Source organism: Sorex araneus, chromosome X, assembly GCF_027595985.1.
Source record: "Sorex araneus isolate mSorAra2 chromosome X, mSorAra2.pri, whole genome shotgun sequence".
In the NCBI taxonomy this organism is placed as follows: Eukaryota; Metazoa; Chordata; class Mammalia; order Eulipotyphla; family Soricidae; genus Sorex; species Sorex araneus.
The window spans coordinates 206,318,941-206,333,508 of NC_073313.1; the positions used below are offsets into that span (position 1 = coordinate 206,318,941).

The window sequence follows — 14,568 nt, forward strand, 5'->3', positions numbered from 1 at the left end:
AAAGCAAAAAAAAAAAGAAAAGAAAAGAAAAACAACTTGGAGGAAAGAACTCCAACTAACATGACAACTAGAAATACTCTACAACCTCTCTCATGAGTTCATTATAAGTGAATTAGAAACATTTAACTAAATTAATTGTATCTGATTTATGAATGAGATCATTATGTGTAAATTAGAGACATTTAAATTAAATTTACCGAGTAAAATAAAACAAAATAGATTTGGGTGAATGAACTAAGTATCCTAAGCATCAAAGCTAAGTGGTTAAAGAAAAAGTTATATCCATGTATACAAACACAAAGAATATTATTCAGTTATTTTTAAAGGAGGTTTCCTGAAACAGAGAGATAGTGCAGTGGGTAGGTGCTTGACTTGAATGATACTGAGCCCGGTCCTATCCCTGGCACCACATATAATTCCCCCAATCACAAGGAATGATCCCTGAGTGCAGAGCCTGGAGTAAGCCTGAAGCAGCACCTGGTATAACCTGCAAAAAGACAAATTCTGAAATCCAGCTATACACAGATAGATGTTCTGGTTTTGGCCCAACACACTAAAAGCTTCAGGTCACGTTAATTTTATTCACTCATAAGGCCAAGCTTTTACTAAATGAGGGTAGATACTAATGATTTCTCCTTTATTGATGAAAAACTGAGGTCTATAGAGAGTAAAAGACCTTTTCAAGGTCATTTGGCTGGTGAGGATGAGAGAAAGGCTTTGAAACACAGACTTGGCTTCCACAGACTCTGTGAACCTTCCTGATGTATGGCTGCATTAAAGAGCTCCAGGAATGTATAAATCTGTCAGTATCTTTCAACCACAGAGAAGACGAAAGAGTTTTCAGTAGCGAGTGTCCGGGTTGCCTGGAAGGAGCACATACGATTTCTTTGTTGTAGTGATGATGACGTAATAGAACAGTGGCCTATGGGGCTGGAGCAATAGTGTGGGGGTAGGGCACTTGTCTTGCACTAGGCTGACCTGGGTTTGATCTCTGGGATCGCATATAGTCCCCTGAGAACCGCCAGGTATAATTGCTTAGAGCAGAGCCAGGATCGACCCTTGAGCATTGTTGGGTGTGGCCCCCCTCAAAAAAAAACCCAAAACCACAAAAAATCCCAACAATGAATTTGAGAGCAAAATAATTAAAGTGACTGGGGTGGGGGCATGGGAGTGGAGAGTAGCTCAGGCATGCCATGGGTTCCTCAGACTTCTCCCAGGGGGCCAGTATTTTAAATGATTTAAAAGCTTCCCTGCTAAAGGTGGGATGTAAAATTAATTTCCCGTGAAAAACAGTCTTTGTGGAATTTAGCCTTGTCAGAGTTGATCCTCAAAATCCTTCAGCCATAGATAACCTTGTTTTCAAACACATATGTATATCTTGAGATATGTGTGCCACACAATGTGTGCATACAAACACACACATAGAGACACACACAGACACACACATGCACACACACGTGTGCACACAGACGCACACAATTTGCCCTGAATAGTCTGCATACCTTTTTAATCAGCAAATAAAAATGAATTTTGCCATTGAGTAACAGATAAACATCTTATTGTCCCAGATTTTTTTTCCCATTAAAATTATGTCTCTCTCCCCAGGTCCTTTTATTAGTTAATTTTTTAAAATTTATCTTTAATAAGACACTGTGGTTTACAAAGTTGTTCATAATAGAGTTGTTCCAGGACCGATCCTACCACCAGTGTGCCCTTCCCTCCACATCAGTTTCCTCATCCTTTTGGCCCCCAAGACTGACATTGTCTTTAGTAGGTCCCGAAGGACCTTTAAATCTCCCTTTGTAAGACACTTTTCTCTTATGTTGACCCAACTCTATTTACCACAGAAATGAAAACTGATTCATCTAACTTACTAAAGTTAATCAGTCAGGAAGAGCTGACAATCTTCAAAGAGATCATTGTTCAACGCCTTTGTGTTGGGGTCAGGGATGTGACACTGGTAATGCCTTGCATGCATAAGGTCTTGGGTTCGATCCCTGGACCTACAGATACACAAAAGAAGTCTTTGTGTTTGGCTCATCTTCAAGGATATTTTACTGCAGAGAAGTAGAAAGTAGGAATATGGCTGCTAAATTTTTCATCTATGATGGGCACAAGCCAAAAACTCAGAATGTCTCCTATCCTCGTTCTTCCTTCTCTTACAGAAGTAGCATTCAAGTCAACCTGCACTATACATTAGTAGCCATATTTAAATATAAAGTTATTTAAAGTTTATATCTGAGCATCACCACATTTGGGATTGAAGAAATAACTCTGACCATTCAGTCATCACCTAGATATATCTTTCGAAGGAAGCAGTGAACAATGTACAGAATTCGTCTAGGAGAGAAAAGGTGATGATGGTCAGAATAGTTAATAACTAGAACTCGGAGGCATACCCCACCAGAAGGCAGCTCTGCAGTTCTACGGGGTTTAAGGATTTAAACCTTTAGTTGCTAGACTGTAGGGAAATTGATGGACAGAAGTTGGTAGACCCTAAGAAATGACTATGTTGTGTGTATATACCTGTGAAGCTGAACTTAGGGAACTCCAGGCAGACCTATCAACCAAGTCAGGCACTGCCAGGCATGCCCTTATTTAATTAAAAGCAAAAAGAAGTCTGAGGGCCGGAAAGATAGCATAAGGGTTAAGACACTTGCTTCTCATGTAGCTGACCCCATTTCTTCTTCTTCTTCTTTTTTTTTTTTTTTTGCTTTTTGGGTCACACCCGTCGATGCTCAGGGGTCACTCCTGGCTCTGCACTCAGGAATTACCCCTGGCCATGCTCAGGGGACCATATGGGGTGCTGGGAATCGAACCCGGGTCGGCCACATGCAAGGTAAACGCCCCACCCGCTGTGCTATCACTCCAGCCCTGATCCCATTTATTCTTTCTTTTTCAAATTTTACATGTTCAGTTTTATTTATTTTTAATAGACCTTACAAAACTGTTCATGATTATATTTCAGTCATATGGCATTCCAAAACCCATCCCTCCACAAGTGTACATTTCCCAGAATCAATGTTCCCAGGCTCCCTGCCATCACCCCGCACCCTCTATCCCCAGTCTACCTCTATGGCAGGACTTTTCTTCTCTGTCTCTGTCTCTGGAGCTGACCCCATTTTAATTCCCAACTCTGCAAATGATCCCCTGAACACTCCTAGCAATGACTCCTGAGCACTGAGCCAGGAGTTGCCCCTGAACATGTATAATTCAAAAGACCTAACAACAACACCAAAAAAGTGCAGTGCAATAGGTTCATTTTAGGAAATACTTTGGAGATCATACTTTTCATAGGGGTGTTTTGGGTTACACTCAGCAGTGCTCAGGGCTTACTCCTGGTGGTGCCCTGGGGATAATATGTGGTGCTGGGGACTGAATCAGAGCTGTAGCTTCATGTATCTGAACCCCTGGACTGTATCTCCAGTCCTATGCCCTACGTTGGACTGTATTTAATTGGAGTTACTGACAGGCAGAAGAATTAGGCTTTGAAACTCTCTGGCATCTACCCCCTAGTGTTCAGGGCCCCCCTCTCTGTGTGGCAGGGACTGCTCCCTTAGTACAAATGCTGTCAATGTCACTGTCACTGTCATCCCGTTGCTCATTGACTTGCTGGAGCGGGCACCAGTAACATCTCCATTGTGAGATTTGTTGTTACTGTTTTTGGCATATCGAATATGCCACAGGCTCTGCCGTGTGGGCGAGATACTCTCAATAGCTTGCTGGGCTTTCTGAAAGGGGAGAAGGAATCGAACCCAGGTCAGTTGTGTGCAAGGCAAACACCCTACCACTGAAAACTATTTTTTTGTTTTGTTTTGTTTTGTGGCCATACCTGGCAGTGCCCAGGATTTACTTCTGCTTATGTGCTCATAGATCACTCTGGTATGGCTCAGGGGACCATATACAGGTGCTGGGGATTGAACCCAAGTTGATAGCGTGCAAGGCCCTACCCACAGAACTGTCTTTCTGAGTCCTGAAAACTTCTTGATGTGAAGAGGCACAAGACTCCATGTACCTGCCAAAAGTTTCTATTTTCCCCTGCTTCTATTTCCAAGGCAGGGATGGCATGCTGCAAGGTAAAACACTTCTGGGCATTCCAGGAATCTCAGGTTAGCACTTATGAACCGTTTAGGGTTTTTCTTTTCCTTACAAAAAAAAGAAAAAAGGATTGAGGCATCTTTTGCAGGCTCTGAAGACCAAAGGCGCCTTTTCAGAACAAGGTTTTCCAGTACATAAAATACGATTTGCATAAGATTCCAAGGAAAGGAATTAAATGGAGATTCAGCTAATACATTGTTCATTGTTTTATGCAAGACCAACATATACATTTATTCTTAACTGATACATCACGTAACAGCATCTAGTTGAGGCTCTATTTAATAAATACTATCACTTAAGCTACTTGCAGTGACTGAGATGTGGTGTAAACCCTGTGGGTTCCACTGGAGACAGGCTCCCAGACATTATGCTGCTGTCACTGTGAAGTGTTAACTTGGGGCTTTAAAGTAAGGTGGTGCTAAATTTCACTTAAAGGTTAGTGATAATTAAAAAAGTAAAAATTTTTCGTCATCCAAATTTGCAATAACCCTGAACTCTCTCAACCCAGGTTAAGAACCCAGGGGTTTGAGTGATAACAGAGTGGGTAAGGCGTTTGCCTTGCATGCGGTGGACCCCGATTCATTCCCAGCATCCCATATGGTCCCCTGAGCACTGCCAGGAGTAATTCCTGAGTGCAGAGCCAGGAGTAACCCCTGTGCATCCCCGGGTGTCACACACACACACACACACACACACACACACACACACACACAAGAGAGAGAGAGAGAGTAAAAAGAGAGAGAGAAAAAAAGGAACCCAGCGATTGTACAGTGGTAGGGCATTTGCCCCGAACTCAGCCAACTGAGGTTCAATCTCTGGTGGTCCTCCGAGTACTGAGTACCGACAGGAGTAATTCCTGAGTGCAGAGCCAGAAGTAACACCTGAGCATCGCTGGGTGTGCCCCAAAAATAAAAAAAGAAAAAGAACCCAGCAGAATAAAGTTGCTGTAGGGACTCACACCCCATTACTGACTCCACCCTATGTCCTGGAGGCAGGAACCACCCCACGTTGGTACTGAGTTCAGAGCTGCAACTTGGAGAGCACATTTCCCTCCCATTTAACCTAGCAGTCTCGAGGAGGAGGGAGCCCCTGAGTTTGTGCCACTTTCAATATTTAAGGTGCCACTTTAAATAATCCGTCTTTTGCTGCCGAGCAGGCTGCTCCTCAGTCTCTGAACCCCTGGAAAGCTATGGCGTCTTCTGCAATCCCTTCTTTCCCCTAGGCACTGATCGCTGAGTGCCAATTTGGGACACGACTAAACTTCGGTTTTTCTCATCGGCAAAAAAGAAAACACCTCCATAGGAGTGTTAGGCGGCTCAGATTAGCTCATGGCTGCGAGCTATAAATTGTACAGCGTTATTGAAAATTGACATAAATATATATACACATATATAGTTTTTTTGGACGATTCTGTCTGAGGACAGAGATCCAGTTACGCAGCTTCGTTCCCCCACAAGTCAAGCGCTCACGTCCATCAACAACTTGTGGAAAGAACGCATGCATGCATGAGGTCTGCAATTGCACGTGGGCCCCCCCAGCCCCCCAGCGCGCGCGAGCACCGTGCTCGCCGCTTCCGGCCTGCAGGGCACCCCACCCCACCAGCGCCGCGTCTGCTCTAACAGGTAGTCAGCAGCTCCGGGGGGTTCTGCACGCACTAGTTAGCCGCCGTCATTCCAGCGCTTGCTTCCCGGGGAACATTCCCCACCCTCCAGCGCCGCGGAAACAGCCCGGCTCAGAGTTGGTCTGGGGTGTCTTCTTCCCGGGGCGCTGCTGCTGCCAGGCCGGCCAGGTAGGCGGCGGCCGCAGAGCGCGCCGAGGGGCGGGCGGGCGCCCCAGCAGCGGGCTGCAGCGGCCAAGGCGGCAGCCCGGGCCGGCCCGGGAAGGTGCGGGCGGGCGGGCGGGCGCGCGAGGAGGGGCCAGCGGGGTGGGGAGGGGCGGGGCCGGCGCCCTCGTCACTTGATAAAACGCCTGCGAGTCTCCAGAGAACAACGGGCTCATTCAGCGCTCGGGAAGCTGCCCGCGAGGGGGAGCGGCCGGGCGGGGAGCGCGACTCGTCCCGGGGGTGGGGACCGCGCGCGCGGTGGCGAGCGGAGACCGAGGGGACCGCGGCAGCAGCGTGCAGCCGGCCGCCGCGCCTCCGCGCTCCCGCACCTCGCTCAGATGCGCCGGCCCATGGCGGCCGCGGGGCGGCTCTGGCTGCTCTACCTGTCGGCTGGACTCCTGCCCCGACTCGGCGCCGCCTTCAACTTGGACACCCGCGAGGACAATGTGATCAGCAAAAGAGGGGAGCCCGGGAGCCTCTTCGGCTTCTCGCTGGCCATGCACTGGCAGCTGCAGCCCCAGGACAAGCGGCTGTGAGTGTCCCCCCCACCCCCATCCCTCCACCCCTACCATTCCCACTCCCACCGGGGCACCGGGCGCGCGCGCCAGGCGGGGCGAGGGCGCGCCGCGTTCCCGCCCGCCGGCCCTACCCCTGCGGCCGCCACCCGCGGGAGGAGCAGCCGGGCCGGCCGGCCACCCCCGCCCCACCCCCGCCCGACTCCTGCGCCCTCCCCGGGCCCGGAGCGGCCGAGCCCTGCGGACCGCGGGCACGGGTGCCGGGCGGTGCTGCCCGCGCCCCCTCCCGCCGCCCGGAGAGTTTTACTTTTTTTTCCTTCCCCCGCCTCTCTTGCAAACAAAGTGATTTCCCGCGGCCCCTCCTGCCGGGCGTGTGTGCTGGGAACCCGGCAGGTGGCACGCTGGGCCGGGCTTCGCGTGTGTCCGGGCCGGGGCTGGGGAGGGAAAGGTAACTCGGGGTGGAGGTAACTCGCGGTAGAGGGGTCGCGTTCCGGCGCTGAGCCTCCCGGGCGCGTTGTTGGGGGGCCCCAGGCCTTCCCCAAACTCCAGGAACGTTCGCGCGCCCCGCTGAAAGTTGGAAAGCCACTTTGCTGCGAGTGGTGCGCGGCGATTCCTGCGGGGCGCGCGATCAGGGCGGAGGAAATCCTTTCCGCGTCTTCCAGAGGTTTTTCTCTTTGGAAATGATGGAACTCACCGAACACCTGTTGGAGGACTAAGTCAGCTGAGAAAACAACCCTTCCCCCTCCCCACCCCTCCCCCCCCGCCCGCAACTCCCGGGAGCAACGTGCATGCCTCTCCCCAGCCCAGGCCCCAAAGCCCAGTGGCACCCCTGCAGTTAGTTCTCTGGGCTTGCTTGGACTGGCTCACCCCAAGGGCGAGAGCCGGATGTCCCGCCTGGGCCGTGGCTTTGACTCACAGGCTTTGGGAATGACAACCCCGCACCATACAACCCCCCCCTCCTATGATGAGCTTGCAGACATCCACCTGCTCTCCTGCCTTTCCTTGTCTCTCCTTGACAGTGTTTGAGTCCCACTGCAGCAACTAACTCTTTAGGAGCCCGTGTGGACCCTTGGTAGCGGTAATGCCTGTGGAGTTGCGTTCTTGATCTGTGCTACCTCAATCAAAAGCTCAGGCCTTTGATTGAACCGGTGTTGGGGGGGCTGGGGGGGATTGGGGAGTGGGGAGGTGCTTCCAGGACCAACAGACCAGAGAAAACAGAATGCAGCACAGGAGAATGAGGTTTTGACCATGTAGGGAACTTCTGGAACTCAGCACTGGAGCACTCTGTGACTGGTGGCTATGGTGGGCCCGCTGGGTATTAGATTATTCTGATGACACCTGCTCCTGCAGCAGAGAGATTGGCTGGAGATGGGGAAGTTGCCTGGCCTAGAGGCCTGGCGGACTGCCTGGCACTTCTCTGTCTTGGTAGAAATAATGATTAAGCTGTAAATCAGAAAGGCAGGGTGGGATCTGGGAAATGGAAGCTGGGCTGGTGACCTAGGAGTGGGTCCACCCAGAGGGAGAAATGGAACTGGTGAGTGTAGACCCTGTGGGTGTCCAGCAGAGGGAATACATTGCCCAGGGCATTGGGTGTGCACCCCAGACCCCTGTGGGGGCTGCCTGCCACTGCTTTCTCACACAGACTCTGTGAGAGGTGGAGGAAATCCTCTTTAGATGGATGGGTTTAACGGGACACTATAGTTGTACCGAGGTCAACTGCGGCTTGCTGAACTCCTTACTGCTGGTGGGTTTCTCTAGTTTTAGAGCTGCTGTAAACCCTCCCCAAGGGGCCAATCAGCCGGCAATTACGGCTGATGCTTCCTAGAAATGCCCTTTTTTAGGCACTGGCAAGAGTGAATAGCTGAAGAGGCCGTTGGGTGGGGAGGGGCTCCCTTTTGGGGGATTGTATCTGTCCCTGGAGTCCAATGTTTAGGTCCTATGCTTCCTTGGGTAAAGCACCCCCATTTTCTGGTGCAGCCCTTGTCCACCAAGAGAACCAGTATTCAGCATGCCCGTTGCTGACCTTTGTCAGCAAAGAATGTGGTTGTAAAAGACAGTGAAATCAAGATCCCCATAGCTTCTGGTGGAGTTTCCTCAGCTCTGCACGCTATGATGGAAAAGCTCAGGGAGTGTGGAGGGGCCTGTGCTTGGTCCCACTTGGCAGGTGTTAATTTACTCTGGGCTTTTGTCTCCTTACCTGTAAAATGGATTATTGCTTAATAGAGTTGTGAGAATTAGGAGAGAACTTGCGAAGTGGCAAAGTGGTAGGGATGCCTGCTGTTAATGGTGATTAGTTTCAAAGCAATAATACCTGTCCTGTGCCAGTTAGGTGCAAGTGTTGCAAATTCATGATTCTGAGACTGTGAAAAGCCTGTTATAGTCTGGGTAGTTGTCATTTTAAATTCTTAGTCACATTTATGAAACCAGTGTTTAAAGCAATTATCAATCAATCTCAGATTTATGGCAAATTTGCTGAGTAGTGATTTCATTGAGGTAGAAGTGAAAAATCTAAATGTGGGGCTAACAGATGAAAGTGTGACAGTAGAAACTGCTCTGGATTTTTGTGAGTTAAATTTTCTACAGTGCTATTGAACTATTTAATAATATCTAAACTTTTAACATTTTATAACAGAATAAAACTGTGACGAAGACTCTTAAAACATGTTGGGTGTTCCTACAACTTGGGAGACTATAAAACTGAACTGAAGACTATAAAATACCACTTAGGTTTTAGATTGAGTATTAAAAAAAAAAAAAGCAAGCTTCAGATTCAAGAATTATAAACCAGTGGCTACAGTTTCTGAGATCAGGGAATTATGAGCTGATGGCTACAGTTTCTGAGATCAGGGTGTGTGAGTAGAACTTGGCGTTGTTCTCGGAGTGGTTAGGGATGCGTCACCACTTCCAGGTAACAAATGCTGGAGGCCTCCTGTGGCCTTGTCCATCCTGTGAGTAACCGCTCAGCATTGCTGGGTGGAGATCGGTCGGTCTGTGTCTGAACATGGAATAATCTGGAAGGAAGAGTCTACGGTAGGTACCTGTCTTTTCCTTGTGGCAACGTTCAGATCCCTCGTAGCTTCCAGACTCTCTCCAGGTCCACCATCAGTCACTTCTGTTCTGAGTCTGTCTTCTTCCTGGCTTGTAAAAATCATGTTCGGTGATCTTGGCTCCCTTTGGAGATAAAGTTGAAAGCTGAAAGTTGGGAAATGCCTTAGGTCTTCTAAGGGCTTTAGTAGAATCTTAACAGAAGCCGGGTCTGGAACCTGGTATTTCTGCCTCATGCTCAGACCTTCCTGGAAAGGGACAATCAGAAATGTTCTGCAGCTGGGAGAAATTGGCCCATGCTGGAGTTCCGATAACATCATCCATGCTGTTGCTGTATGGAGCTGCTCCCTTGTAGGGACCAGGCCATATCTATTTCAATATCTGTGCCTGTACTCTCTTCCTATTGACCCTTATTCCAACTGGCCTTGGATCAGCTCCTGGGGTTTTTCCTTCTTTGCTTGACTCACCGTCCGTCACACACACTCAGTTTCTGAAAAAGTTCAGTGAAGAGTGACGGGAGCCATCCAGGATGTGTACTTAAGTGCTTGCTTCCTTGCGTTTATTCTGAGTGCCAAAGGACACAGAACCATCACCCAAGGACTGTGCTTGGTCACCTTGAGTCCTAGGAGTGCGGAAAGAACCAGACTGGACAGAGAGACCTTGGGACTCAAGAAAACACAAAGGGACAGATTTAATTTTAGTGCAGGCTGGTATGAGACTATCCAGGTAATAAGCTGGGGTGGAAAGGATGAGTATTCATACAGAATGAGTGATCTACTGGGGAAAAGGGTCTCACGCTTATAAAGGCAGTTATTCTGTGTTCTGAGTTGTACACTTATTCTGTGTTAGCCTATCAGTGTTCCCATTTAGGCTTTTATGAGAAAGTCCTGCGGGTAAGTGGTTTCCCCTAGAACCTTGACTCTAGGACAGAATGAAGTATATGGCACTTTCAAGAGGGTCGGTAGGAACCAGATAGGAAATACAACCCTATGCTTAGATGTCAGGTTTAGTTTGACTCCGAAGTTGGATTGGTCGGATTGGGTGGATTGGTTCGGAGTCAGCTCATTTTAAAAGAACCAGAGAGCTACAGAGCCAGATCCAATTTCTCCCTGAATGTCTTCTGAGTCCTGTCTCCGCCCTAGCACTCTCTTCTTTCGAATGTCTGAAGTGTTTAGTGTCAGGTGCCGTGACAGTTGGACTGGTTTTGTATTTAACTGTTACCACCACTAAAGGATGATCTAATTTCTCCTGAGTGGATTATTGGTTATGTGAGACCAGGGGTTTGGTGTTTGTTTCTTTGTCTGATAGCACCTAGCTTGGCTCTTTCAAGTACAGTGGAGTCATCTTATACACTCAGTTTAACTTGTGAAATCCACTATTCCAGCCCAGGTTGGAGAGAGGGAGAAATTCCTTTGCTTAACCCTTTGCCCTTCTCTGGTCTAAGTGGATCCCCAGGAGGAGAGAGGCCTTAACCTTCCGGCAGAGACACACAAGATGTTAATTCTTAGTCTTCGAGTGTTCAAGAGCCCAGCTCCCGACAGAGGGATTTTCATGAGTGATTTTTAATTATACTTGACTTTTGCCTTAAAAGACAGACCTCAGAACTTAACCCCCAAAATACAGGCTTTCCCAGCAGTGGAGACTCAGACTTCGGAAGTTGCTATAATACAAGTAGAGAGAGAAGGATGGGTTGGAGGATGGAGGCCCTGGAGTCACTTGACAAGGGGGTGGTGACCAAACAGGATTAACGGTGTGAGGACACTTGTGAATTGATGGCAGGAGTCTTGGCTCTCCGAGAACAGTAAAAGGTTCTTGAGGACATGAAGTCTTCAGGAGGAGACTTGAGGACACCGCTGACCTAATCCTGGAGGTCAGTAGAGCGCCTGAGAGCTGGTGAATGGCCTTCTGGGTAGACCCGTGTCTGCACCAGAGTTCTGAGGGACTTGTGGAAGCTCATAAAGGTTGAGCCCTGAGTAACGGATTCCAGTGCTCTTCCCCATCCTCGGGTGAGTACAGATCTGTCTGGGAGGGAACCTCAGGACTTCCTAAACCTGGCTGGACATTAGGGTCACTTGGAGAATGCCTTCGTTAAGAATATAATCCTTGGGCTGGAGCGATAGCACAGCAGGTAGGGCGTTTGTCTTGCACGCGGCCGACCTGGGTTCAATTCCCAGCATTCCCCGAGCACCGCCAGGGGTAATTCCTGAGTGCAGAGCCAGGAGTGACCCCTGTGTATCGCCGGGTGTGACCCCAAAAGTAATATATATATGTATATATATATGTATATGCATATACATATATATGTATATGTAATCCTAGACTCAGCCCAGCTCTCTGGCACTCATTTTTATTGTTATAATTCAAAGATCTGTTCTTAGAGTTTTCTTGGTTTGAGCTCGATAAGCTTTCCATTCTTCACATAGGTACACTGGTGGGAAGACAGTAAAGTGGACTAGAGTAGACTCAGAGTTCGCCGGGATAGATTCTGTCCTGCCATGACAGTGCGTGGGGTTTAGATAACTCCGCAGTGTGTGTGTGAGGGCGGGGGGTGCAGGAAACGACTCACCATTAAACAGTTCCTACAATTCAACATAATTCAACATTATTCTAACACTCGCTTTCCAGAGACTGTCGTCAGCTCCTGCAGATTGAGGGCTCAGGCCCACCAGACTGTGTCCCCCATTTAAGATGCCAACCAGTCCTGGTTGTCGTCAGTGTTCGTGACTGACCAGCCCCTACAGAGGGAAGGTTGCACAAGCCTCTTATGATGTTGGCTGATTCCTTAGAGCACTTCACAGAACTCAGTAACAGTTTACTTAGTAGGTCGCTGGTTATTATGTCTGGCTGTGACTCAGGGCCAGCCAGGTGGCAAAGATGCATAGGGCAAGTTATGAAAAGAGTTTGAGAGCTTCCACGCCCTCACCCCAACCCTCTCTACCTGCTCACCAGCCTGGATGTGCTTCAGATCCCCCTCATTTTGGGGGTTTTTAATTATGCCAGCATCATGAGTGAACTCATTGGCCATTACTGATAGCTTTCAATTCAGCCCCTCTCCCCTCCCTGCAGTTGGAGAGTGAGAGGTGGGGTCTGAGAGTTCTAGTCCTTCAAGAAGTGGTTGTAGGATTTCTACCTCTCTACCTGGCAACCAGCTGCATCCTTTATTTATTTATTTATTTGTTTGTTTGTTTATTTTTCTTTATTCGTGAATCACTGTGAAGTTACAGACTTACAAACTTTCGTGCTTATGTCTCTGTCATACAACGGTCGAGGGCCCATCCCTCCACCAGTGCCCATTTCCCACCACCAATGGTCCCAATATCCCTCCCACCACCCCCACCCCGTCCTCCCCCCGCCCCACCCCGTCTCTGTGGCAGGGCATTCCCTTTTGCTCTGTCTCCTTTTGGGTGTTGTGGTTTGCGGTAGAGGTATTAAGTGGCCATCATGTTCAGTCTGTAGTCTACTTTCAGCCCGCATCTCCCATCCCGAATGGGCCCTCCTAGCACCTGTTACTTGGTGGTCCCTTTTCTATTTGAGCTGCCTTTTCCCCCAACATTCGACGCCAGCTTCTAAGCTGTGGAGTAATCCTCCTGGTACTTATCTCTACTATTCTTGAGTATTAGTCTCCCATTCTGTTACTTTCTATTCCACAAATTGTGCAATCTTTCTATGTCTGTCCCTCTCTTTCTGACTCATTTCACTTAACATGATACTTTCCATGTTGATCCACTTATATGCAAATTTCATGACTTCATCTTTTCTAACAGCTGCATAGTATTCCATTGAGCAGCAATGGAATACCAGTTGCATCCTTTAGTGGGGTCCCAAAGCCACCTCATTAACTTCATGTGATGCCGTATTGCTCTGGTAGCTTCCCAGGTTCCCAGGGTTTTAGCCGCTCTGCCAGGAACAGTGAATATACTTGTGTTATGAAAAACCACAACAACTGACCTCCTTTGCCCTTTCCTGCTCAGCTGAAGAGCAAGGGGAACCTTGCTTCGGACTGTGCTGGCCCAGAATAAACATACTGTTTGCTTGTTAAATGTGCTAATGTGGCCTGGCATGTAGAGCAAGTTGGCTTTATGTCCGCATCTGCCTTGTCTCATAGCCTGACTTTGTGCCAGCCACTCGCCTGCCACCCCCACCCCCACCTTATTCCTTTTCTTCCCCTTTATCGTCTCCTGTGTCCACTGTCTGGTGTACAGCATGTCTCCACCCTGGGAACCTCAGCAAGGCTTTCACACTGTTGGCTGCAGTTATCTGTAGCACTAGACCTGTATGTTGTAAATGTTCAGCAGGTGTCTGTTCTAACAGATGCGACTTCTCCAGGAATCTTCCCCCCACTCCCTCTCGCCACCCCCCCACAATAGCAGGTCCATTGTTTTCCATGGTTATGTAACGCTCACAAGACCCTCTGCTTTGGGGTTTGACTTTGGTGATGAAATTTTGGTGTACCACCTCCTTTTCTTCATTCCACTCTCGTGTCTGGGAAGCACATTTCAAAAAGCACATTTCCATGGCGTTTCAGTGTGCAGAGACAAAGTTGGGAACATCTTGGCCCTGTGCAGACAGAAATGGCGATGTGCCTGCCCTTGCTTTGTTTTATAGGTTGTCCGTTCTGCGGACGTGGGCTGTGAATTCTGGGGCGGCGTGCACCCTAAGGAATGTCAGCTGTGTGGTCGCTAGACCCTGCCAGACTCTGACTTCGGAGATTCCCCTTGGTGCTTGCTGGGCAGCCCACACAAGCAGGACATGATGACTTTCATGTATGGCAGGAGGAGCCTGTTCAAAACTGCATGGATGGAATGTGTTTGTGTGGTGTGTGTGTGTGTGTGTGTGTGTGTGTGTGTGTGTGTGTGTGTAGGGGGGAGGGGATGGGAGTGGGGAAAGGAGGGGGTGGGGGAAGTGGTAGCCTTAAACTGTCATTTAGACTCACAAACTCTGATCTCTTGCAGCTAAGTTAGGAGGCTAACAGTTAATTCGCCGGAACTGAGGCAGGTAGATTGGCTCCTCACCAGAGCCTGTCCCTGTTTGCCTTATTACAGGGCGGAATGATCTGATTTGTCCTCTCCGCCTATTCTGTTTAGGAAA

At 48.8% G+C, this 14,568-nt stretch overlaps 1 protein-coding gene across 2 annotated transcripts in view; it reads left to right on the top strand.

Moving 5' to 3' along the window:
• The first annotated feature begins 6,110 nt into the window (after positions 1 to 6,110).
• Positions 6,111 to 14,568, top strand: part of ITGA6 (integrin subunit alpha 6) — a 92,862-nt gene continuing 84,404 nt past the window's right edge. For both annotated transcript variants that reach the window (XM_055122484.1, XM_055122485.1), the window contains exon 1: positions 6,111 to 6,452. In XM_055122484.1, coding sequence (XP_054978459.1) covers positions 6,259 to 6,452 — 194 coding nt within the window. In that variant the 5' untranslated portion in view covers positions 6,111 to 6,258. The remainder of the gene's footprint in view (positions 6,453 to 14,568) is intronic.